Source organism: Chroicocephalus ridibundus, chromosome Z, assembly GCF_963924245.1.
Source record: "Chroicocephalus ridibundus chromosome Z, bChrRid1.1, whole genome shotgun sequence".
Taxonomy (NCBI): domain Eukaryota; kingdom Metazoa; phylum Chordata; class Aves; order Charadriiformes; family Laridae; genus Chroicocephalus; species Chroicocephalus ridibundus.
The window spans coordinates 43,361,302-43,388,387 of record NC_086316.1 but is presented as its reverse complement, the minus strand read 5'-3'; the positions used below and the strand labels follow the sequence as shown (position 1 = coordinate 43,388,387).

At 39.0% G+C, this 27,086-nt stretch overlaps 1 protein-coding gene across 3 annotated transcripts; it reads right to left on the bottom strand.

Annotated features, from left to right (window-relative positions):
• Positions 1-1,344: 1,344 nt before the first annotated feature.
• Positions 1,345-27,086, bottom strand: UBQLN1 (ubiquilin 1). Of its 3 annotated transcripts, none has more exons than XM_063320246.1 (11): positions 26,754-27,086; positions 15,367-15,518; positions 11,570-11,685; positions 10,116-10,378; positions 9,154-9,312; positions 8,251-8,494; positions 7,629-7,771; positions 6,557-6,640; positions 4,764-4,879; positions 4,278-4,446; positions 1,345-2,563 (listed from the first exon to the last, which is right to left on the bottom strand). In XM_063320246.1, the coding sequence occupies exons 1-11, from the start codon at positions 26,907-26,909 to the stop codon at positions 2,471-2,473; spliced, it is 1,695 nt and encodes a 564-aa protein (XP_063176316.1). In that variant the 5' UTR covers positions 26,910-27,086; the 3' UTR covers positions 1,345-2,470. The 3 variants fall into 3 exon arrangements, with proteins under 3 accessions (XP_063176316.1, XP_063176314.1, XP_063176315.1); XM_063320244.1 differs by having other exon boundaries at positions 1,345-2,544; positions 26,754-27,085; XM_063320245.1 differs by having other exon boundaries at positions 1,345-2,541; positions 26,754-27,085.

The window sequence follows — 27,086 nt, the reverse complement described above, 5'->3', positions numbered from 1 at the left end:
ATTGTTTTAGTGTCTCGGTAAAGCTTAGTAAAAACTGTTCCTTTTCCCACCTCACCCTCACCCTTTTGTTTGACAGTAGCCCTTTTAGATGTTACAGAGTGTATTCTTAGAAGGACATGCCTTGAGAGTCCAATGAGAGGACTTACTCTTTTTTTAAAGCAAGGTCTCAGTAAGGCACACCAGAAAGTCAAGTCAAATTAGTTACTTGGAAGATCCTAATAAACAGTCATTGCGAATATAACTGTTTAAAGGTAGTGATTATTCTCCAGAAACTACTTGCTATCTATTGGTTCCCTGTTACAGCCTTGTACTCAGTGCAATGAATACAATACTCACACAATAAAAGTCACTGCGAAGGTATGATGATGGGTCTGATCTCTGGCTAGGAAATAAAAGTAAGAATAACTTTGTACCCAAACTATAGGTATTTTAAAAGGTTTTGATTATAATGCATTCACAGGATCACAGAATGGTTTGGGTTGGAAGGGACCTTAAAGATCACCTAGTTCCAAACCCCTGCCATGGGCAGGGACACCTCCCACTAGACCAGGCTGCTCAAAGCCCCATCCAGCCTGGCCTTGAACACTTCCAGGGATGGGGCATCCACAACTTCTCTGGGCAACCTGTGCCAGTGTCTCACCATCCGTACAGTACCTAATGTCTAATTCTAAATTTCCCCTCTTTCAGTTTAAAAGTGTTACCCGTCGTCCTATCGCTACATTCCCTCATAAAGAGTCCCTCTCCATCTCTCCTGTAGGCCCCCCTCAGGTATCGTAAAGGCCACTGTAAGGTCTCCCCAGAGCCTTCTCTTCTCCAGGCTGAACAACCCCACCTCTCTCAGCCTGTCCTCATAAGGAGAGGTGCTCCAGCCTCTGATCATCTTCATGGGCTTCCTCTGGACCTGCTCCAACATGTCCATGTCATTCTTATGCTGGGGACTCCAGAGCTGGACACAGAACTCCAGATGAGGCCTCACGAGAGCAGAGAGGGAGAATCACCTCCCTCAACCTGCTGGCCATGCTTCTTTTGATGCGGCCCAGGATGCAATTGGCTTTCTGGGCTGGGAGCGCACAGTGCCCACTCGCGTTGAGCTTCTCATTCACCAACACCATTCATCTTGCCAATAGATTCTATTTTAGTTTCACATCACTTTATCATCTATTTTAACTTCAACATCATATGCCTCTTACTCTTTTCCACACACCTCACACTCCAGAGTTGTTTACTAATCTTAGCCCAGAGCTGCTGAATATTCCCTGAGTTTACACTCAAATGCCAACTCTTAAGCTGTTCAGTCACCTTGAATTCTAGGTAATCATCAACCGCAAACACACTGAGACAAGATGCTTAAAGATTTTTTAATTCATTTCTTACCTGTGCACAAGAGAAGTAACTACCAATAAAAACTCAAAAGATATACAGTATTTTTTACATGGTGGTTAGAAGTAATTAGAGTATCACATGACCATGAAAGTAATGTTTCCAATTACAAATCAGAATACATGTCAGAATCTCAATGGAACAAGCCAAAAAGCCTCAGAAGCGGTTCCAGAGCAAAGGGCAGTGCCCCTTTAATTTGCACAATGACAAAGGTAATTTACAGTTGAACTTTGTGAATATTGAGACAATGTTACAATGCAAGTTTCTGTACAGTTAGATGTAAAGAGATAACCAGAACAATAATTCTAGTATATTTTAACTGAACTTGCTTAAGCATTTCTGCTGAGATGGTTACCAAAGATACTGGAAGATTCTACACCAAAACATGTCTTATGATTATTTTTTTTCCCCTGGCTTTTTTGCATTACTTATAATCTCGTCCTATTGCAGTGTGTAAATCTCTAGAAATGAGCTGTCTCCATTGTATATATTGTGTTTATACTTTATACAAATTAAAGCAAAAAAAAGGTAGATTACTCAAGTGGTATAAATCTTACAGCATTTTGCTAGCAAAAAAAAAATACATGCCAAAAATCACAATAAGCAGTATTGGTACCCACAAATTATAGCTTCAATTAATTTGTTTCCTTTTTAATTTGTATTCTACATAAACATTAGCCTTCAGTAGTAATTTAAGTAGTAAATAAATTGGACAGTTGTAGGTCAGACAAAACCTGTCAACCCAACTGTGAAAGCTGATACTGTTTAAAAAAAAAAAAAATCACAAGTAGTGCAGAACAAAAGAAGTGTGATGCATGCAACAGAGTGAAAATGCATTGATTCCCACTGTTTGAAGAAAACTACTGCACTCCACCTTAAAATGCATCAGACCGATTTTAGTTATAACAAGACAACCCCAAAAGTCAGAATGAAATAAAGCAAATATTTTAAAGATTTAAAAGCTGTTATCAAAAATAAATTACATTTTTTAAAGTTAAAGAAACACTGCTATGATGGCTGAGAGCCAAGCAGCCTTTCGATAGCTGCATTGATGTCTCCTCCTGTTGCTATTAGCGCTTGTAAGTTTGCTTCACGATTCAGAAAGCCCATTGCACTCAGCTGCTCCAGTTGTTGCTGAAATCGAACTTCTGGATTTTGTAACTGCTAGGAACAAAATTTCAAGCTATAAAAGCATAACACACATTTAGCAAAGTACAGGATTTAAACATAGTTGGTTCTGCACCACTCCCTGTCTTTACTAATTTCTGACTACACCTTTTTCAAGATCCTAAAACTAAATTATGACATACATTCAATTCACAACTGAATTTTTTAACAACTCAGAGCAGCTTCAAATTTTAAGAGTAGCTACACTTATGTGACATTCTTGAACTACAGAAAAACTGCTTATCTGATAAAAAAGGATTAAAATTAAATTGGGTAAATTTATGTCCCATGAACAGTTTCTTAAAGATAGGCGTATAGGTAATTTTTTTTAAATGAAACAAGAGTTCAAACTAGTACTAAGGAACAGCAAGGATTATGATGTCACTGTCAGCAATGGTGAACACCATAGGCTTTTTTCCTTGACATAAAAATCACCTCTTTTTTAATGCTCAAAATATTTGTTGTCTAAAATTACCAAAACTCTAATTGTTGGAAAGGTTCGGTCTAAGGCAAACTGACAACTGTGCTTTATGGGATGATCCTGCTCATGCAAACTCACGGCAAAATTCTACATTATTTCAGTGGTATGATCTTGAGTTCAGATGCATTTCTGAATCAGAACAGCTATAGGAAAACAATATGCTGGAGTAATACTGACATGTCACTTTTTGAAATCAACGAGTCAATTTAGACACCAGTACAACTCACATAGCTACCAACAATTTTCCTTCTGTTCTAATTCAACGGTTTCATACATCAAGAAATTACCACCAGTATTTAAAATCTGCATGTGGTTCCAAACCAACACAACATGAAGACGTACCCTGAAATTTAAGAACTGTCCCCCCCACCTGCTTCCCCGAAGCAAAACTAAACAGAATGTTGACTCAGCAGTGTCAGATTTGACAGCCTAAGAGAAAATGTATGAGAATACGGTTTCCTGCAGTGACGCTGACCAGCACTTTCTTGTGGTCAGATGTCAGATCAGCAAGCTGAACTAACTCACCCTGTGGCAAGAGAGGAGGAAGAACTAGGACCACCCCTTCCACTAGCAGTTTGCCATTACACTGGGTATGCACTACAGGGTAAGGGTGGTACACAGCACAGCACGTTGAGACTTAGCAGCATGTCTCCCTTCAAGCCAGTCTTCCTCACCACCCTACAACTACTGGCAAAGCTGCTCCCTTCGCTTGACTTCTGGAGCTCTCGGGAAACCCATAATCCCACACCGTATGTTAACAACATGCAGTGCAGTCTAAACCTGCAGGATGTCAGTGACGCCATACAACAAATTCAGGCTCCAGATAACCAGAGTGTGGCTATTCCAAAGTGTGGGACTGAAGCTTAGTCACAGCTACAGAGTAACAGCCAGCAACACAGCCAAAAAGCACAAAGGTAATGGTGTTCAAAATGCTTAAGCTTTTCTCTTACCTGAGTCCACTGAACCCTATCACCACAGTCTGCCTTAATCTATCCAAGCATTTAAGAAATTCAAGGGTATGAAGATAAGTGTATAAAAATCAACTGTTCAGAGGACGCTTTTACTCGAATTTCATGTTTTTCCGGCATGTACTTGCACAGCTGCAACAGCACTTTTAAGCCTCCTCTGCTCTTCTTCAACCAGAAGTATCCAGCAAACTCTCCCCTCAACTCTCAGGCTCCTTTCTAATGGCTTACAATAAAAAAAAAAGTAAAAATTAAAAAAATTAGAATATAGTGAGGTACTTTACCTGAGCATTTGCACCAGCAAGTGCCTGCAACATTTGTTGGACAAACTGCTGGTGACCAGGTTCAGCAGTTCCTGATGCTGGACTTGTATTTTCACTGGGAACAGAACTAGGTGCGGTGGACCCTGTAGGAGCTCCAGTGTTTCCCAATCCACCTAAACCAGGATTGAATCTGCAAAAATGACAGAAAAATAAATATACCACTTGAATAATAAATTCTAGCTTGTCTCTTCTAACTACTGAGTAAAAATCCTGTCAAAGAGTGGATGACAACTGAAGTAATGTACTAAGACAAAGACCAGAGTCATCACTGTTTAGAAGTGCACAGCAGGCAAAGACATAACAGATTCTAAAACAAGTTTAGTTAAACTAAAAAAGGCAGGAGGAAGAGTCCTTAATAAAAACTGAGTAAATCTCTACACGTAAAAGGAATGAACAACACAACACAAGAGAAAAGTTCTTGTCTAGATTTGTAAGTCTGATTCTTACCCTGGTATAAGCCCCGGTGCTTCTGTTGCTAGTGTTTGCAAGCCTTGCTGAATCTGTAGCAAAGCCTGCATTGCTCTAGGGTTTGACATAGCTGATAACGTGTCAGGATTCTGCATCTAAGAAAAGGAAAGAGACTCTTAATCATATGCAGATGTTGAAAGCTAATCTTTATCACTAGGTGTTTATATAGAGTCCAACATCATTTCAGAACTTGTTTTTCAACTTTATATTTGGATATTTACATTAAAACCTTCACGTATTTTTACTTTTTTTTGAGAAAACCTTTATAGGAGGTGATCAATAAACTCTCTAGATGTGGACAAAGCCTTTCAAATGAGAAGTATACAAGGAAAAGTATTTTTCATTACCTCTTCTAGCAGACTTCATAATCTTTCAAAGATATAGGACTGTTAGTCCAACACCATTCTAGAATTCATCTCCTGTATCATACTACGGATAAGCAACAATGCTGAACACAATGAAACTTGACCGATAGATATCTAAGAAAAAAGTTATACAGTATTTCCTAGCTAAATTCAGACCACAGAAGCTTGAGCATGACTATTTGGGCACGTTTCCAAATCTGTAGTGCTCCCAGAGCCTAGGAAAATGCAAAGAAATACACTGCAAAACATACTGGCAAGAACACATATAATATTCAAGGGTGCTCCAGAAACCTGACTATTTTAGATACAAAACCAAAACTAATGCCTTATGCTCACCTCTGCTCAGAGATGCCACAAGTGAAAAGTAATGTGTTTCAGCCACAAATGACAGGGCTGGTAGCCAGAGCTACTTCAAATAGTAACCTAACTTATTAATCTTAGCAGCCTTTACTTGGCAACTACACCAAATCCATTCTGCTGCAAACGCGTTTTTGATTCATGCAGAAATGCACAGAGTAAGGTCAAACTTCCTCTGATGCAGAGCAGAAATGCAGAATAGGATACGAAGAACTCTGGTCTGGAACGTGGCATTGTGGAACACTACAGCCATTCACGTGGTTGAAAGAATTTTATCAGTTTCTTCTGAACACTGAACTTTCACCTGTAATTCATGTATACATTAATTATTTTACTCAAACCGCCCATGTCCAATAAGATTCTGCCAATGCATATTTATTCTAATTTAGAAGGACTGCCTAAAGAAGGAACTCAGGCCCTAGATTAAGTTTACAATAACTAAAAAAAAAAAAAAAAAACAAACAAACCAAAAAAACCCCAAAAAATCTTGCTTGGTCCTATTTAGGGAACACAATACTACTACACACTGTGGCAGCTAATACCAAGCAGATGCCTGGGCTGGAAGCACGATGTTTTTAAGAAAGGAAAATGGTGGTAGGGCAACCTTTATAGACAAAAGACTTCAGAACCCACTTCTTTTTCAAGGGATCCTGCAAGATATCTTTACCCAAATACTTAATGCACGTTTGAAGAGGGGTGAGAAAAGCATAGTGAAACTTTATTCTAGCAGTGGAAAAAGTACTAATCTTTCTAACTTGCAAAACAAATCATGTCACAAACAGGTGTTCTCTGGCTGATGAACAGTAAGAACAATTATTCCTTTTAGGCCAAGAAGCGAGAGCAAATTTAGGTGGCTGTGCTAGCCACAAACAAAAATATCCACATTAAGCAAGAATTCATTATCAAGGGACAACCTAACTTAGTGTCTAAAGCTAGTAAGACTATATTACAGAACCTAGCTTTTAGCCAAATCAGAGGAAGATGCCAGTTTACTGAAAATACTGCTCATTGACTTGCAGACACTTATTAACAGCTAGTATCTCATCTTACTTGCTGAAGGAAAGTAGGAAGTTGCTGTCTCATTTGTTCCTGAAGTTGTGGATTTCCAGCAAATAAAGGATTATTCAACATCATCTATGGGAAAAAAATATTTAACTTCAAAGATCAAGCAGTAAAAACCACAAGGGGTTTTAAGACAACTACTTGCACAGTAATAGTCTACGAAAAGAACCTCAGATAATAATAATCAATCATCTACTTCTCCTTTTGCCAAAGTTTGTTATGAATGACCAGCCTGAACACATTGCAGCAATTTTGGGTGTGGTTTTTCTTTTTGCTTTGTTGTTTTTGTTTTGGTTTTGTTCTGTTGGGTTTTTTTAACCTTTTAAGTGAATGAATTGCCAGGTATTTGTCAAGACAACCCCATTTATATTACAAGAAAATCCTTTTCTGGTCAGCCTCCACTACAGATCTAAGTGACAGTTTCCGTGTACCTGAAGTCAGGGATATTTTCCAAGTGAGTACTTAATAGTGAAACAATAACATTCTTTTAATCTTAGTTCAGGATTTGACTTTGGATATTATGACTTTAAATAAAATCTGCGAGCACTTCTGTAATACCATTCATAAAACAGCATCTGCACTTTTACAGTGAGCACAGATCACAAATGAGAAGTTAAAACAAGAATAATACCTAGACATGGCACTAACTCCCGTCCCTTCAATTCTCTCCTCCCAAGCTAGTGGAGGCATTTACTTACTGACAGATCTACATTAATTTACAACCAAAGCATTTGTTTTGTCTAACTGGTTCTTATGCTGGGTCACAAATTCAGGGCCGTACAAAACACACACAAACTTACACATTATTTTAGAAGCATGCCTGGCACGATTTGCAACTACAAAATGAAGCAGCTCACTACAACAAATTGTTAAATACAAGTAGGTAATAATTTCAGTAAGTTAGGCATTAACATTAAAAACTGGGCCATTCACTACAGACAACTGTTGAGATGTCGGCAAAAGTGAAAACTTAACTGTATCATAGATTCAACTCTAATTTTTTATTATTTTTTTTTTTACTTCAATGCACACAATACATTACTACACCACATGCATTTACCTGTACTGCAAGATCAGGATTCTGGCTTAATGACTGCATCATGCTTCTCATATAGGGTGCAGACAACATATTCTGCATAAGCTGTGGATTTTCTGTTATCTGCTGTAATAAGCTCTGCATTCCTGGTGTGTTGAACATACCAGCTTAAAAGAAAAAAAAAGTAAAAGGCCACTAGAGTAAACATCCTGACTATCATCAGACAAATTAGTCTGCTTAAAATGAGGATATAACCACTTGGTTTCTATGAGTTTTAGTTCTTGAAATAAACCTCAACGTGCTTCTGCTTAAACAGGCACATCTACCCTAGAAGTTAAGACAGGCTATATCCAACAAGCAGTCCCACTAAGTATCTACATTCTTAGCTGTTTGCCTCCAAATAGGAAAAATACTATCTACAGACTCCTTACTTTTGTTATTTTAAGGCAATGCACAAGTGCTATTATCACTCTTACTATACTTTCCATGTTTGTTTTTCTATGGAGAGCTTTGATAGTAGTCAAATGTTCTACGGAAGTAAATAGCAATAAAAACTTTTAATCAAAAACTCCCTTTCTAATGAAAGAATCGTTTCAGTAAACCCCCAAGTATGTGCAAATACACACAATTGCAATAACAAACACACCTCCTACTCCAGGTCCCAAATTTGGTACAGTTGAGCTCTGTCCCGTACTGCCAGAGGTGCTATTTCCAGCACTACTACTGCCACCGCTCTCACCACTGGTGCTGGTACCCGTTGTGGATGGCTGTGAGCTGGACGGAGGAGCCCAGGGATTTGGTAGAGGATCTCTGTTTTCTGTACGAGATGGCTGACTGTCCCCTCCTGTAGATGCATTGCTTACTAAAGAAGCAAATGGGTTACCTCCAAACTACAGAGGACGGAAAGCAAACATGTATCATCTCTTAAGGCAACTGTTTTTAAATCTGCTATAAATAGCAAGTTACTTTTCCAAAATTACACATGAAGATAAATGTTGACAGCTCTTGATGAGTTATACTCACCATGCTACAGTAATTCATTGTAAATATTCTGAAAAGACGCCAACATTGAGAGATACTAGCACCTCCAAAAAAATTAAATCACATTTCTTTTTGAAAACAGTGTTGCTACTACACTGGTATTTTGATCACAGTAAGATTATATCTTGCATGCTGGATTCCAACTTCAAAGCCTTTTTTCTTTCCATCTCAAGTTCCAAGTTACTCAACACACCCTTAGAAAAAAAATTCATGGACCTCAGAATTTTAAGGCAAAGAATTAAAGGAATTCAAATTTAAGTAATACAGAAATTCATTAACTGCTAAACAGCTTCTCAAACACACAAAGAAGTATCTGTAACATAGTATCTTCAAGCTTAGAAGAGCATAGAATTTTTAAAGATCTTTTCCCTCAGGAGTAAGAGGCCACATAGTGACTTCAAGCTTCAAGAAATGTTCTGTCAAGTGCACATTTGGAAATTTGCAATATTTACATGCTTTTGTTTTTAAAAAATATTTACTTTCAGTGGCATTTGCAATCTTTTCTCACCTGTTCCTGTGCTGCATTCAACATTGGCTCCTGAATATCTGTGTACATACGTCGCAAGGCATTGTATCCACCCGGTATACTTTCAAGGTTGCTCAAGGCTCTGTCTTGGTTTCGCATCATTTCCTGCATCATTGCAGGGTTTCTAGCAAGTTCTAGTGTCTAGGGAAGTGGAACGTTTAATCTGTATTAATAAGAAATCCATTCTAAAGTGAAAACGTCAGCATTTGGCAATATCTCAGTTACCACTGTCTAACCCATTTCAAATTATGAATAAAGTCAAATCAAGATGTCAGCTTAGTGGCAGTCACCTGAATTAGATATTTAGCCAGCATTCTACGACAAACATCACTACACTGGCTGGGCCAGGAAGCACTGACTAAAGAGAAGGAAAACCTTGATTGAACTATTCTTTCTTCATCTTTTCAACACAGTATACTCCTACAATTTCTAACATCGTTACAGCAGGCAGTCTATAATATGAACTTTAAAATAAGTATCTAAATTTTTAAAAGTATCTATTTGGTTTTTTGATACGTTCTGCCACACAGCATATCTTACATACCATCTTATTTCAAAAGCACACAGAAGTACCTATAGTTAGATAAAATGAAGATGTAGTATTTTGGAGAATTACTACTTTTGGTAAACTCATTGCTGGCTAGACAGAAGGCTTCAAGTGCACAGAGCGACATCCAAGTCTAACCTCAGAAGACATTATTACAGAGTTTTCAATGTCTTTCAAAGCTATGCTGCATATTTTCTGAATTATCAGTTTATTTCAGACATTAACAACTAGAAATACAAACATCAGTTGCCTAGAAAATCCATAAAAGATTGCTGTAACAAGACTAAATACTTCAAGAATGTTTAAGCACTCAACTAAGCATGTCCAGTTCCTGCTCTGTTGTTCACAGTTACAGTATAATCAAAGGCCACGAACTTAGAGAGATCCTTCTACATACCTGTCTCATTATATCTGGATTATTCAGCATGTGACTGATTTCTGGATTTCTCTGTATCAGCTGCTGCATTTGAGGGTTAGCCATAATTAACTGCCTCATCAGGTCAGGATTTGAAAGCATGCTCTGAACAAATGGATTTTCCATTATCTGAACCATCATTTCCGGGTTGGACATAAGTTGCCGTTGCATCTGACTTTGCAACTCTGAAAAGTTTGATGTATTTAAGCCCAGGCTACTGAGACCTGCCAAGCCTCCAAGGCCACCTTTAAGAGGATGAAAAAAATATAATTGAACTTTCAGCTTCTAGCAGACTTTTAAACACACCCAAGTTCTTTCTCAGCACAAAATACTTGAACATAGCCCACACTTCAAAACGACAAAAACCCCATCTTTGCAAGGCTGTTAATGAGTTATCCACTAACAGTGTGCTGCTTTAAATAACAAGACACATAACTAGAAAGCCAACAAACTGCATCTGAAATATAACTTGGTTACAATTCTAACAGCTTTGCTTCTTATTTTCCACAGCTAAGATACAAGGGATGTTTCAGTTTTGGGGTCTTAGGTTCCCCTTGCCCCCAACACTTTCCAACGCATTTATAATAATAATTTATCTGCCTCCTCTTTGTTAGACTATAACCAAGAGAGATCTCCCAACATCACTCATATTCCCTATCCTAATTAAAAGTACAGCTGTTCTTCTTACTAATGCTCCAAGAACTAATTATGCTTTGAATTTGCCTCCTTTGTTGAGTCCAAACAAAAAATTTTCAGAAGGTACTAGTCAGTCTGAAGAACTGATTACATCTAAAAAACCAATTGCTTACAATGGTTAGCTTTCCAATTCTACGTCTCCCCCACACCATGAAAACAAATGAAATGAAAAAGAATGAACGAAGAACTCCACTGTGATTACAGAAATAGATAGTATTTTTAAGTCAATAGTCTGCAGCCTCTTTATTCGTGAAAGATAAGACTGATAACGCTATCAGATTTGGAACCTGGGAAATACTGAACTGTAAGATTAGCAGCAATTTTGTTACTTCTGTTCCAGATCTTGGCTTCATATTACAGGTTCAACTTCATCAATACTCTCCTCACAACAACTCAGATGCACTTTTAAGGAACACAAGGACACTGGAAGGAGTTTCACTACCCGTAGTGCCAGAATGAAACATCACTGGCACCCTTCTACTGAAGATGAAGCAGCACAAGTCTGAATTTCAGCATGTAAAATTAAGGAAACAACTTTCCTCTTCTAACTCAGAAACATTCTAACTCAGAACGTAGATCAGAAACGTTCTACAAGCAATATCATAGATATCTGTAATCAGTTTTTTGAGTGTTTGTTTGGGGGTTTTTTAAAGTTCTGTCTACATTAGAATAAAGTTTCAGGGACAATTACCTGAATCCAAGAGAAGACACCCACCATGCTACCTAACAAATATTCTTACCCAAGCCAAAAGGGTTACTATTTGTTGAAGCTGGTGTTGAGGTACTACTGCTTGATGTTGATGTGGTAGCAGTACTCCCTGTGGTGTTTGCTTGTTGAGCTGGGTGGTCTTGTGATCTAAAAAAGCAAGTTTAAAAGTTGCAAGTTTAACATGTTAATTTAAATAATGCTATTAAATACAGGAATAGGCATACTTGAGAATCTTAATTTACATTTTGATTCTTCCTTAAAAATCATGCTATTACGTCTAGGTCACCTCCTTTAACAAATCTTTCTCACACCTCTGTAATGTCATCAGTTTTTCAGAACAGTGGTTTGAAAAATTAAGAAAATGGATGGGTACAAAGGCATCCATTGCCAACTTCTCAGCCTACCCCCAGGATGCCCACCCATGAATTGTCTCCTCTGTCCTTACCTTGCTTTAAGGATCCTTGCCTTATTCCACTATACTCAAATATCACTGATTACACAGCTGGGGCTTAAAGAAATAAAGCCTAGCAAGATTTAACATCAGATTTATTTCATGACACATCTTTAATAGGATGCCTTACTGAATGTGAAATTCAGTTAACATCTTATTTCATTAGAAGACAAACATCAGAATCTCACTAACCTTTAAGACTTCAAGAACAGGGTAAGAACAAAATTACACAAAGTTAAAGCCAGCATAACTTAGCACAGGCACTAAAGGCTGCCCAAGTCATATACTCACCACACGCTTCTACTGCAGAGGCATCAACACAGGTGCTGCCATGTAGTAAAATAGATCAAGGAACTGAGTTTGTGTAAAGCTAACCTGGCCTCTATTCAAAAGAAAAGGGGCTAGTTTGAAACCTAAATCAGTTCTCCAGTCTCATTCAACAATCAAACTCACAAATGCCTGCATATGCAGAACTAAAGCATGAAATAACTTGTAGAAACTAGTAATTCAGTCCTCATAACAAAGGTTTGAGGATTTGACAGTACATTAAATTTCATACCCCAGTTCATCTGAGTACCTTTCAGCTATAGTAAAATTCTGTGCTTGTTTCACTAAAGCAAAGATCAGAAAAAAACCCAAACAAATGAACCAACCAAAAAAACCCTAAACAAACAAACAAACAAATAAAAAAACCCCACGAGCCTAAGAGATACTTCAGGTCCAGAGGCTTTGCTGAGGTTTCTAAGAGTTCTCTTGACTCCAAGCTAAACATCAGCCACCAAAACCACAGACAGAAACCAAAGGAACAATGAGAATACGTTGCACACTTCACAATTCTTTCCACCAAATCATCAACAATAGCTTCTAAGTACCCCATCTGCTGGTATACCCTGCTGATTTGACCAGCGTTCTTGTAAATAGGTAAATAAAATACGCATGCCAAGTCATGAAGGTATATGGTGCCATGGGACCAAATCACCTCATTCAAGGTCTTACTGGGGAAGAAAGGAATTTGAGTCCAAAAGATCTAACAGTTCTTCTATAACTTAAGTCCATGGCAATTCCAATGAATTTGGTTTTGTATATTTTAATTTGTATTTCTTTCTTGCTTGTTTTCAGGTCTATCAAATTGGGAGCACATACACTCAAGATAATGTTTTGACTGTCAAGTCTGTCAGCCTCACATCTTTGAGTGATGAAATTCCTATAAAGTGCACATCATGTTTTTTATATCCACTTCACCAATACATTTCCTCCTGTCGCTTGTGAAGGAATTATAGATGTTGACTTGGAACTTTGTATTCAGAAATGCAATGCACCTTCACTGCCCATTGCTTATCGCTCACTGCTACTCTGACACTGCATAGGCCAAGGTTACAAGATTACACTGGAAGTCTGTATCATTCTGGAAAACTTAGTACATAACAATAAATTACTTTTTTTCAAACAAGGATTGGTTGGGATATATGAGGATTCCTATTTGAAAGTTACACATATAATATTGTTTAGAAGGGAAATTATCATCTTCATATCTAATTTCGGAAAGTAACTTTTGTTTATTCAGATATATGGCAGCAACAGTTAAGTAAATGGCATAGTGTAAAGTGGTTGGGAGCAATCCAATCTTGACACTCATGGCTGAAAATCAGCACTTGCCAGGCCACACCAGCAGGGTTTAAGTCTTGCCTTTTGGGTCAAGCATAAAATCCAGGTATTTTAGAAAGAAGATTATTGAGATGGTTCAGGACAATGCTATACTTTCTGAAACATGATTTTCATTGTGCTGGCAATTCTCTTTAGCAGGTCTTAGAAGCGTATTTTTAGTTTACTCGAGCAAAGCTAGTAGGTGAAAACAATACTGCCTCATTTGAAGATAAGGTAGATACATGCAAAGGGTCTGTAGTTTTTTGTTTGTACTTCCTTTTCTGAGACATAATTAAAACATCCTGAAGGTAATGGTAATACATTCTTCTAAAATTATTCAAAAAAAGTTGGGGAGAGAGGAGACATGGACTGCAATGCTGACAGGACCGATGCACCAATACCAAAAATCCCCCGAAATACAAGAAGTGGTATCATGCATGGGAGCTCGTTTGGCTCATTTGGAAGGTACAAGAGACTGGCACCTGTATTTCAGTATCTACAGTTATTGTAGGTCCAAACTATGAACCCTCTTACGCCTGTGCAAGTCAAAAGCATCCCACTGTCACTACTTACGAAGCCTCTCTGACACACTCAAGACCGCAGGCAAAAAAAAGCAGAAGCGATGACAACAGCAGAATACTACTAGTTTAGATGCATGAAGCACAAAATTGCAGGATTAGTTCATACTATATCCAAGACTGGGAGGGCTATCAGGCCTAAACTTCAGGCTATGGAGGCACAGGGCATGGAAGGGACACCTCTGCCAGTGCAAACAAAAGTGTTTTGACAGAGACAAACTTTTTGTTGCAGGACAGAGAACACAGTCCCATCAGGATGTCAGCATGGAGTTGAAGACATCAGTTTCAACAGATGCCTAAATTTAATGCTAATGTTCCTAATAGGCCTTTGTGACTTGGTGAGGCCTGGAAAGGGAAAACATATTTCTTTTCTCTCTTAAATACCATGCTCTTTCCTGTATAATCTTACATTTCCCACAGGAGGAGATCTTCACCATGAACATGAAAGACTTCAGTAGAAGAGGAGCAAGAATACTTTCAGTCTACAACAACAAACATCTTATTGACTATGCAAGCTAGACTAAATTAAGGGATACATTAACCTATTTGCTGAAAGGGTTTTTTCGTTGAGCCTTTTTCCTTCTGAGCACTTCACAGGAAGTAATGGGCAGATGCCATAGCTCAACTGATGCAACTTTCTCATGGTCATTTTAAAGTTGCCTCACCAAAACAAAGAAACAAACAAACAAAATCTTAAAATCCAAGACTTTCTCTTCTGCCAGATAAATTAGTTACACTAAAGCAGTTCTCTCAAAAATTTTCTTTCCTTGTTTTACCAGAACAGTGACTAAGGATTCACCTAAAGTTTTCACCCATGAAAAGAAACGCCACGCAACATATCTTTATGGACAGTAAGAGCTGATATCTAAGAACTATGGAGCAAAAGCAGAGCCAGCACTCAGAACTAAAAGCAAAAAAGTTAAGTAACAAAAAAGCAAGAGATTTGCATTTAGAAACATAAATTCAATTAAAATACAAGAAAAAACAAAGAAAAGAGCACTATTAGCTACTGTTATTCTGTACCAACTGATACTAAGGAGCTGATTAAAGCAATTTAGTCAAAACTAGGTTTGCCCAACAGAAAGCTGTCACAAAGGATTCAGAGCATTTTTACTTCTAAAAAGTAAATAGAAGATCACTCATCAGTAAGGTTACCTGTTTTGTGTTTTGATAACCAGGTGAACAGTGAGTCCATCGTGAATTCCATGTTGAGTCAAAGTATCTTGATCTTTTAAAATTTTTCCAGCAAATATCAACACAAGCTGATCAGTGTGGGACTTGAAACGCTTGGAGATTTCTTCCTTAAACTAAATTAAAAAGTTAGTATTACACATTTATGTAACTGAATACGTATTTATAATTTTTTAAATTATTTAAGTACAAGCTATTTTGTTCACATTTAATGTATTACCCCACTTGCACTGGACATTCTGCTTTACACAATCTAGAAATACTTTAATAAAGTCTTCTGAACTTTTTTGTCCATAGGAAGATGGGAAATAGTTATTTCTTTTCCATACAATAAAAATCTTCTGAGTTTCACATCTACATCACTAGTTATATAACTAGCAATAACAAAAATCTGACTCCACTTAAAGACTACTGCTGTTTCAATCAGGCATGCATCCATGACAACAGACATCTACTAGTATATATACTAGTATGTAACTACTATATATACACTATATACAAAAGTACTATATAAGTAGTATATATACTTTTTATATACACATATATATACTGTAATGTACATAATTATATACTAGTAAGTATACAATAATATATATATATACACACACAGACACACACATGTGGCACTGAAGCCATCCATTGCTGAAAGACTGAGGATGCAATGTCACAAGTACAATAAATCTGTCTACACTTTTGCTGGAACTGAACAGTGGAGTATCCTCTCTTCTTAGACATATTTTTGCTGCCTTCCATGTCAAAACTAGCATCCCTTTCCACAAAGGCAAAAGTTACCCCTCTGGTGGCTCTGCTTTCTCATTCAACACATGACACAGCTACATGAAACGCGTTTGCAGCCCAGGGCATGATGAACAGCCACATTCTTCATCTGACCAGGAAATCATGCCCTCATTAAAACAACTCAACGTGGAAGCCCACTGTGTACCTTGTTGCTTTCCTAGCCAATAATAACCAGGTTATGCTTTGACTGAGTTCTGACTGACATTTATTATTCTCCAGAAAACGCTCTCACTGAAAGAAAAAAATTCACAAAACTTAAAAAGGAACATAGCCAAGAAAAATACTAATGACTTGATTATAAGAAAGCCAGATAAATTTATTCAACAGGACTAGTCAGTAGGCTAAGTATATTTAAAGAATCCCAGGCAGTTAGGAAGTCCTTCAGAAGTTTCCCCTATTTAACATTTTAAAATTAAGTTGACCATGCTACTTTAAAAAACACGCCAAATATCCTAAGGAATTCTTGCTCCATATGAGAAAGTAAAATATTAATCTTGCAGTTAGTTATTAATAATTACATTTTATAATAGGCAGGACTAAAAAAGTAAAATCCCACTATACTATGCTTTGAAGGTGAGTCTCTAATTGAAAGAGTCTGTAGTATAGGAAGACAAAAAAAAAAAAAAACACAGACTGAAAAAGAGAGAGAGTTTGAAGTAAAAGGTCTCTGTGTTTGGGTAGAAATTTGGCCTTGGTTAGTTAAAAGTCTTCTCACTCAGAGTTAGTTCCAGTTCTCAGGGACACAACTTTTAAGTCAGCCTTTATACTGACAATATTTAGACTCGCAAGTATTCCATTCCTTCCCAAAGCGGGTTAGTTACCTGAATTATTCCTGACATGTTCATCTAGTCTGTTCTCTGAGGTCCCAGCAACTTTTTCCCACGAAACCTACTCCAGTGTTTCACTATCCTTTTTCTTCGTTGCCCTGCCCACAATGGACAACACAAACAGATTGTTGTTCTCCTTAGAATAAAGCGTCGCAGTAAGGCTAATCTTTCCTTGAGAGCTGTGTTTTCTAATCCTATCATTCCCACCACTCTTTGTATTTTCAAATCCAATTACATCATTTAAGTGTGGGGCTCAACCTGGCCAAAATATTCCTCACCAGTTCTTATCTACAGTTAGTGGAACAACAGGATAAACCCTGCATCCTGCAGCCTATATTCCTACTTACAGGAAAAAGTGAGAAATCCATGTGGGGAAACATTTGTGTAACAGTGATGACTTACTTAGCTATAAACTCTAGACCCTTTTCTGCAAAGCAACTATTCAGGCAGTTACTTCCGATTCTGCATTCTTCTGGTTAATTATTCTTAATACATGTTCCAAAGTAACACAAAACCAGCAGAAATACTAACAATTTGTACAATGCTAATGCATAAGAATAAAGAGCTACCATACTGTGCCAAACCAAAGAGTAATGTCATTTACCCAAACTCATTTATTGTCATATTTTCCACAACATGTTCTGACAGTGTGATCCACAACTTATTTCTCATCATAAGGCTGATGCTGTAGTATAACATTCATAGAAACACAGAATATTTCAAGTTGGAAGGGAGCCGTAAGGATCATTGAGTCAAACTCCCTGCTCCTCTCAGGACTACCTAAAACTAAATCATATGACTCAGAGCATTGTCCAGATGGTCCTTGAACTCTGAAAGGCTTGGTGCCATGACCACTTCCCCGGAGAGCCTGTTCGAGTGACCGATCACCCTCTTGGTGAAGAGCCTCTTCCTAATGTCCAATCTGTACTTCCCCTGGTGCAGCTTCATTCCATTTCCTTGTGTCCTGTTGCTGGTCACCAGAGAGAGGAGATTAACACCTCCCCCTCTGCTGCCCATCTTGAGGAAGCTGTAGACTACAATGAGGTCATCCCTCAGCCTTCCCTTCTCCAAGATGAACAAACCAAGTGACTTCAGCCACTCCTCATAAGTCTTGCCCTCAAGGCATTTCACTATCTTGTTCACCCTCCTCTGGACACACTCTACTTGTTCCATGTCCTTCTTCAAATTGCTTATCTTAGAAAAAGCCCCGTCACACATTTCTGGAAGCTGCTATTTACCCATAAGGTCAAAGGAAACAAAACACCATTTACAGAATATAACCAAACTGTATCAAACATTACTAGTACATAGGCATCAACGGCTATACACTTCCTTTTCCAACTTGCATGTGATGCTATTTAGAAGATCTACAAAAACACTACAGTAAGATATGAAAGCAACAGACGATGTACCAGGACCCCCAAAACAACCTCTACAGCAGCATACGTGCATGATTCAAACACACAATAGATCTCTTTCCAGCCACAATAATAAAACCGTCAAGAATACTGAGACAATTTTGGCTAACTGAGGCATATTTACATAAAAAGCCTAAACAAGATGCAAAAAGAGCCCAGTCTCTTCACCACCTTCATTTGCGTTCAGCACAAGCTTAGGACTTCTGAAATGACAGGGTTTAAGCAGAACGAAGCTCTCTGTTTGACACTTCATTCACAGAAGACTACCACGTGAAACCTAGGTTACCATACAGGGTATTTTGTACAGAAAACCAAAAGCAGGAGGAGTTCAAAGTGTCACTAGCTGGAAACAATGAGCATTTCTGTCCAATTCTCCTACTGCACTGACTCTTCCTGTTTATTAGCAGGTAACACACCAAGCAATGCTTTCATCTGATTCGCTTTTCTGTTTTAAAATACAAGTTTTACCTCACTGTAATAATACTAGGCATTGTGATATTACAAAGGCTTTCAGTTATACCTGAACATAGAAAAGGACTTGAAGTTGTAAAAACAACATTTCACCACACCTAACACCTAGCATATTCACAGAAACTAGTTAATCATACTCCACTAGTAATTGAACGCAATAAATATAATGTAAAAATATGTAAATTTTAGACATAACTTAAATAAGTGGAGAGAAACACAATGTGAATCAGACTGAAACACAAGACTAATAACTAGACAGAGGCCTTCCTTCCCTAGGGAGAAAAGGGGAAAGCATTCTTAACCAGAGCAATTAATTCAAGGTCACAGCCTCCTCAAAGCATGGCAACTGGTAATTTTGGTATGAATTAGAGCAAATCTAAAGCTAGTCTTGTTGAAGCACCTTATCCACATTACCGTTTTACCTCACGTTAACTTGTTTCTATCAACTTTTTTTAAAGGACAAAACAATGTAATTTTTCACATTGAGGGCATTCACAGTTTTTTTAGCTGCACACCAGCACTTCTTGTTTACACTCTCAATTTCCATGCCAATATTCTCATATTCACACGACTTTAAAAAACTCAGCCCAATACTCCACTAACAAACCTCAGCTTTTTTGTTCCACGTGAACACAAAGAAAGGCTCCATGAAGCAAGTTAGGACTTCTATTACACCTGCTCAACTTGATTGCCTCTGAACATTTTTGCAAGTTTATGGGTGGACACCACGGTGTTGACGCCCAGTGCTGAAAAAATGCGCACTCCTACCTGAGCTAGTTAAAGTAAACACTTTGTCACTGAACAAAGCAAACGTCTGAATACACATGTAGTAGAACAGCTGACTAAAAGAGAGGCTGTTTTGCACTGTCACTTTGCAAAACAGATCCATACTTTAAACATTAACCAATTAACATTTGACCATCTGACAAGCTGGCCTAGGAAGGGCCTGGTAAAAAGTTATTCCAGACGAAACAAAAATCTTCACATATAAAATGTCCTTTGATACCTTACCACCACATAATGATTCAAAAGCTTTTGCTGACTCACTCCATGACATCAAAATCAGCAACTGTATTAACACAACTATCCAGTCACATGATAAAGTGCTGTGAAAAAGGAACAAAAAGAGGAAAACAAATAAGCAAAAAAATAATTTCTCAAATCCTCTCAAGCTTGGCATAATAAGATATATTTAAAAATTAAATTACAGTAACAGTCTGAAAGAGGCCTCAGGGAATTAACATCCAATTCCCACTGAAAAGTAACAGAAAACGGGCCCCTAAAAACTGCAACTGCTTTGAAAATACTAAGCTACAACTTTATCTAGATGACAATAAAAAAGCAAAGTTGCTGATTCTTCGCACACGAAACCGTGTTTTGAACACAGTACTGGATGACATGGAAGCAAAGGTTTGCATCTAGAGGGCTGAACTGCAGTTTACATTCCCAGCAGTCCCTCAAACAGTTCTACTACAAAGAAAGACTTTCAAATCACATTACCTTGTTCAGCACTGCCCTTTCAGAACGCACCCATGACCATTTAAACTTTCAGTTGCTGTTCCTATTAACATACACAGTTGAACATATTAGCTGGACTCTAGCCTCTCTTACACCCACGCCCAGCAGTTTCAACAGAGCCTAACTTTGATGCGCTCCAGCTTTCTTTCATAAAACAGAACTAATGGCTACAGGTCTTCTTGACCCAAGAAGTAAGGAACCAAACACACTCATGGCAATACAACCGCTGCAAGCTGTGGTGTCGTTTTCTGGTGAATCACACCTGGTAATTTCATGACCGTGAACTGAAGCGAGTCAGTGAAAACAGGGTTTCATTGCATGATTCTCGGACACTGTACAGGAAGGGGGACAAGGACTTGTGGTTTCAAGCAGAAAAGCACTTTTGGCCCCACAGCCCATCATCTGCAGCAGATAAAGCGTCACTAGACAGCACACCCAAACTTAGGCTTCTGCATAAGCCTACTCTGCCTTTCATGACTCAGTGGGATTACTAACTTCTGTTCCTTTGCCAACGACCCATGCCAGTTTGACAACAAAATTATTTCCTCAAAGCTCTGCAACCAAACCAAACTTACAAAAAAAAATAATCTCAAGAAGCAAATTCAGATTCTTGATGAGCTTACAAGGCTAGCAGCCCATAAAGGAAACCTGCAGCAGTACAACCTAGTGGAAAGGGCTCAGGACTCCCGGTCTAGCTGTTTCTATCCCTTCCAGGCATCCTTCTGCAAGCCACTCCACTCCTCCATGCTTTTACTTAGGAGAAATGGTAAGCAATACTTCCCTTCTCCATACTACTGATGGAAAGTTTGTACTTGTAAACAGAACTAGCCTGTTCTCTAACAAGTCACCGAGACCGCAAAAGGGCATAAAAGCATTATGTGTAAAACGGGATTCTTGTAGTAGAGCTTCTTTTTGAGAATACACCTACACTTTCTTTTTCACAGGACAGCATAAGATGTTTTATCCTTCAGCTGAACTGTGAGGAGCTTGAGCAACATCCATTTTTCCTGAGGAAACACTGAGATGTGAGTTAACTGCCAATAGAATTTCTTCTCATCTGACCTTCTAGGGAAGCATCCTTAAATTGTTTGACATTAGCAAGTTTTAAATTTAAGGTGGTACATAGACAGATGAGTGGACTACAGACATAATGGCTAACACTCTTTTTAGCCTGTCAGTGGTAGTGAACCCATCAACAATAAGTCTAAACAAAAGTATTTTTCTCCATGTCACTACATAATCCCCAATTCTTAAGATTTTGACCGAATCTTAGTCCCAGACAGTGACACTCCTTACATAGCTAAGGTTTGTAGTCACTAGATTGAGAAGCTGACTGGGCTCTAAAATAAATATGTAGAATACCTTACAATGACACCTCTACCACAGCTTTTCATTCATTAGGGTTTTCTCTGCTGTTGGCAATTTTAAACCCTATGCAGGACAATCTTTACAAATTCTGTGACATCCCTGATCCGTGACTGAGGGTGAGGGATGCTAGCACAACAGACCCACATGAAATACAGGAGGAAGGCAGGCCTTATTTGACACAGATAAAGTTTTAAAAGGATATACAAATTGAAATATCAAGACGAACCTGTTACTCTGCAGAAAATCAACAAGACACTTCACAGTATTATTTAAATAGGTATTCTTATTTTACTGTATCTGCCAGCCATTCACAAGAAAACACCTGCTAAGTGCCATGGTTAGATAATTGACACTTTTTAGTTACATCTGACTAAGCCAACTGTCAGGAAAGTCAATATACCTTCTTCTAAAGGTTCTTATTCTACTAAATAGCCATCTATCATTGCCTTGAAACCATTTTATTGAGAATGCCAAAATGCATAAAAAAATAGCTTAAGAAACATGAATAATCAGAGTATATTGCAAAGCGGACTCCATAAAGTCACACAGATGTGTCTCAATGCAGACACCAGAAAACCTAAACAATTGATGTACTCAGGTGGCTTGGATGCCAACAAAATGCTAAATTATAATCCTGGAAAAGGAGAACAAACTAGACTCCATTATACAGTTTCAACCTCTTTTGGTTGTACCATGCAGTAATCCCTGGACTACGGAAAAACACCAAGACAGAACTAGATTAAGTTAAAAGCATTGAAATTTAACCATTCTTACAAAATAAAACATTACACGAAGTATTAAAAGCATACACAAATCAGGAAAGATGCTCCACTAACAAATCACCCAACGTTGCCCTTAACGTTTACACCTGTGTCATCTTTATAAGCAGAACATTACCAATTTGGGATCATGAGAACCAGGCACAAATCCGAAATCCTGGATTTATAGATTTAAAGTTTCAACCATAAACTGTACTGAAGTTGTAATCAGAGAGTAAAAATTCATGAGATCTCCGCTTGACAAAAAGCAGAATCTCAACACAATATATACATTTACAGGTATAATTCAGTACGTCAGGTTTTTTTATCTATGATTTAGCCTAGTACAGAAAGCACAATACTTAGGTATTCGCTTAGTTTAAAAAACATACAAGATGTTAAATACACTGTAACTGAAAACTATTCCACACTGAAGAGCAGCTCCATAAAAAGGCTGATGTTAAATTTAATAAAAAAAATGCAAAAGAATCAAATCTGTCTTCTGTGGAACTAAACTCAATTTCACTAACTTTTCCAGATGGATGTTACTCTGAGATTTTCAGACAATCACAGGACTGACAGTAATTCTCTGCAAGAACTGCAAGCTTCTGAAATTATTAGTGCAGATTTCCTATATTCACTGGTTGGCCTACCAGTTAAAAATATACAGCAAGGCATGTTATTTGGTTTTGGAGTTGCAACGTGCACAGAATGCACAACTTGGTATATCGCAGTCTGCATACGCAATGGTGGACAGTAACTCTGAGCCACTTACAATAAACTCTTGAACACTGCAAATTTCAACACTGGGCATTACAAGAAGCATGCCACGAAGTCTCAGCAAAATTTAACTCTTCTACAATTCCCTTATGGTGAAAGGAGTCTAAACAATGAATGTAAAACTGTTTTTGCATGCAACTGGTTCCAACACCCCACCACTCAAACAACCGACTCGTTCAGTACGACATTAAGACACAAGTTGTCCACAACATGAGCTTACTTTCTCGTTGTATACAGGCTTTACCAAAGCACGCTGTTAAATCAACTCTGCTAAGCAAGGAATTGCAAAGAATGTATTGCCATGAATACAGAAAAGAAACAGAAGCAAAAAAAAAAAAAGACAAAAGACAAACCGTTACTGAGCTAAAGTATCAGCACTGTCAGGGGCACCTAAAGTCAGCAGGCTCATAGGTATTCATCTTTACTCACCATGTATTCATGAAGTCTTTGCACAGAGCAAGATCAGTATCATACCCAGTCAAGAAAGCAAATATTTGGTCCTTGTCCTAATACTGAGCCAAACTGTGCTCAGCACAATCAAATATGTTCCACAGAAAAAAAGACAGGTGGGTGGCACTTGGCATCAACTGACCTCCCAGAGTGTCTTTGTACTTGAAAGTTATTTTCCATTCCAACCTGTGTACTTGCTACTGCAACTGCACAACCCAGTATCAGCAATAACAAATCCTATGTTGCTGAAGTCTTCCAACATAGGGAAAAATATTCCTTGACTACGGATGGTTGCAAACCTGGCTTACATTAATGGAGCAATATAAAATATGCTTTGTGTAGCCCTAAATTTGGCCCTGATGACCAAAAATATTTACCTAAAAATCCAGATTTTTGTTCTGTCAGTATTCTGCAATTACTGCAAACAAATAAATAACAAGTCAACTCACTAAGTCATAAAATTAGCTACAGAAACATGCAACTGAATGGGCTTTATTTTGCTGTATGACTGTAGGGTCATTTGGGGTTTTTTTCAAGCTGCAAATATGGCAGGCATTGCTGGCCCACCTATGTCAACAGAACAAACTGCTTCCTGATCGCAGATGCGTTTGCACAGATGTTCAACCTGTGTTGTATTTGAGATTAACCTATTTTCAAGGCTGTCTCTAGAAATGTCACATCTACCGTTGATGCTTATTATTAACAACAGCTCGTTTTTACAGTTTAGGAGAAACAGACAATACTGGTCACACTACAGGGACAGTGCATTTTTTAGTCCTAGCTATGACATTGTCTGGGACCACAAGCAAACAGTCAACCCACAGGGGCAATCTTACTTCACAGGAATCAAGATATAACTGCAGATCTAACCGTTAACAGCAGCTCCAAGAGAGACAACATTAAGAGTTTACGGTATCTGTGGAGAACAAAGACATTTTAAGCAGTGTGTTCTATTAATTACCTAAGCTTGCATGTCTGCCTCCAGTAAAAATTTGTGTTCTTGCTAGGTTGTGTGACTATTTCAGTTTTTTAAGATAATTGTTTATTTGAAAACTTGGCAGCCCCACTAGCATTCACATGTGAAAAATCTTGTTGAAGTCAAATAGATTACAAAATGCACATCATCATTAAATCTGTTTATAATTCCTGAAGTACTCAAACTAACTGCAGACTGCTTTTCAGGACAAATGTGATTGTCGGGTTAGATACAACATGTGAATCTCTTTTTAAAAAAAAAAAAAAAAAAACAAACAACAAAAAAAAAAACAAACCCCAAACCTGCAAAGACTTTTACAAAAACTGCATTGACGCTGCTCACAAAGCTATAGAGAACAGAGAAGTGAAAAGCACCCCTTTCAGACTGAGATCACTGGGAAAGCAGTGGGCAACATTAAAAAGCAAACACAGTCATTTTACCTTTGGGAGAAATGTCTAGATTAAACTTGCAGAGAGAGTAGCTGATAGCATACAATATTGCAGCTGCCAAAAGACCAGTGAAGACAAGAGAGTACTCCCACCCCTCTGGCAACTGGAGAGAAGACCTCAATGGAACTTATGTCTGGGATACCTATAAGCCAAATGCTGACATAAAAAGCCATGAATCTAAGCCAGACCTGTTACGGTTGAGAAAATTCATTACAAGTTATTGTTGTATAGACAATTATTCTATCACCTGATAAGCGTTCCCCACCTGGGAAGGAGAATTGAGAAAAACCAAGGAAACCTGAGGGTTGAAATTATAAACAGATTTAACAGCAGAAGACTAAATAATTAAGAATAATACTAAAGAACCAGTATTGATCCCAATACCAATATAAAATAGACAAGTATTATACTTAGCCAGTTCTACCAGCAGGAAGCTGTGCACTCCCAGGAGTGGACAGCAAATGTCAGACACTGCGAGCGCTAAGGCTTCGGAAGGAAGGGAAGGGCTCAGGGGCCTGGCACCAGGGCAAGGAGTTCTCAGGATTGCAGCCATCAAGAAAGAGAGAGAACTTCTTGGCAAACTTTCTAGTTTATATTGAATTTGACATTCGTGGTATGAAATAATCCTGTTGGCGAGCTTGGGTCAAATGCCCAGGTCCCGGTCCTCCCCATCCCTGCAGCTGGTAAGGCTGAAAAACACTGAGACCCTGAAACCCACAAAGCCTAGCTGGCTATGAAGTAAATATTTTCCTGAATTCAGACACTAGAGTCTTCTAAAAGTGCAGTTTTCCCAGATATTAGAGGAGAAGTTAGTCCTGTGTTGCTCAACCCAGGACAAGACCCCCTCAAGAGGAAAAACTTGTGTATAGAAACACAGTAGTGTGTGATTATTCACACTGGACACTTTTAAGATTCAACTGGAGAGGATGCTGGGCCATCTTGTCTCAACTGTGCTTTTGTCAACAAAGATTGCACCAGATGTCCCTTCCAACCTGGTATTCTATGACTGAGTAACCTCCTTGCTGTCTTTAGAGACAATTTTACATCAAGGTAACGTCTAGCAATACAGAGCTGCGACGCAGGTGACTGCATACGTTTTCTAGAGTCATGCTACTTAGCCAGCCAGCCTCCTACTTGCAGACTGAGTCAGCTCGACAGAACAACTCACAGTTAGAAACCAAGCTACATCCAACTGCTGGGCCGGCTCTCTCACCGTTGCAACAGGGAGGAGAGAAGCTGGGGAGGAGGAAATGAAGCCGGACGTTTCTTCACTACCCCAGCTAGCCTCAGATGGCAGCAGTCATCTCCTAGGCCGAGATCGTCCCTGGTACTCGCCCAACAGCTCCCGGACGAGCAGGAGCTGCTTTGTCACCGGGAAGGGCCCTGGCCCTGCAGTGCCGGGAGCCGGGAACGGCGGGCCTGGGCTCTTCTCCCGGGCCGCACTCCAGCCGGACCCGGGCCTTAACTCTGGTTTGGCTACTCCCGTCGGGGCCCCGCTGCCTGCCCGCCCCCCTCCGCTAGCCTCGCTGGCCCCTCACCTGCCGGATGCTGCTGTTTTCGGACACGGCGAACTCCTCCTTCTCTTTGGGAGTTTTCACCGTGACTTTGATGATCCGCGGCTCGGCGGCGGAACCCCGGGCGGGGGACCCAGGGGGGCTGCGACCCCCGGCGGTACCCTCCGCGCTCTCCGACATGGCGGGGGGGGAGGGTTGGGCGGGGGTGAAGGGAGGGTGTGGGGGATGGAGGGAAGAAGGAGAGGCCTGGCGTCCTGCGGCCCCGCAGCTCCCAGCGCCTCCGCTCCGCTCCGCGCCGCGCAGCGCCCGCGACACCCGCTCCCGCAGCAGCGGGCGGAAACAGCCCGGCTGGGCCGC

Excerpts from the sequence above, each read along its gene's own strand:
- UBQLN1 (XM_063320244.1), bottom strand. The coding sequence starts at position 26,909 with ATGTCGGAGAGCGCGGAGGGTACCGCCGGGGGTCGCAGCCCCCCTGGG. Across the intron at positions 8,495-9,153 it reads TGAATGCAGCACAGGAACAG|TTTGGAGGTAACCCATTTGC; the intron begins GTGAGAAAAGAT and ends CGTCCTCTGTAG. Across the intron at positions 2,545-4,277 it reads TTGCTGGTGCAAATGCTCAG|CAGTTACAAAATCCAGAAGT; the intron begins GTAAAGTACCTC and ends TTTTGTTCCTAG.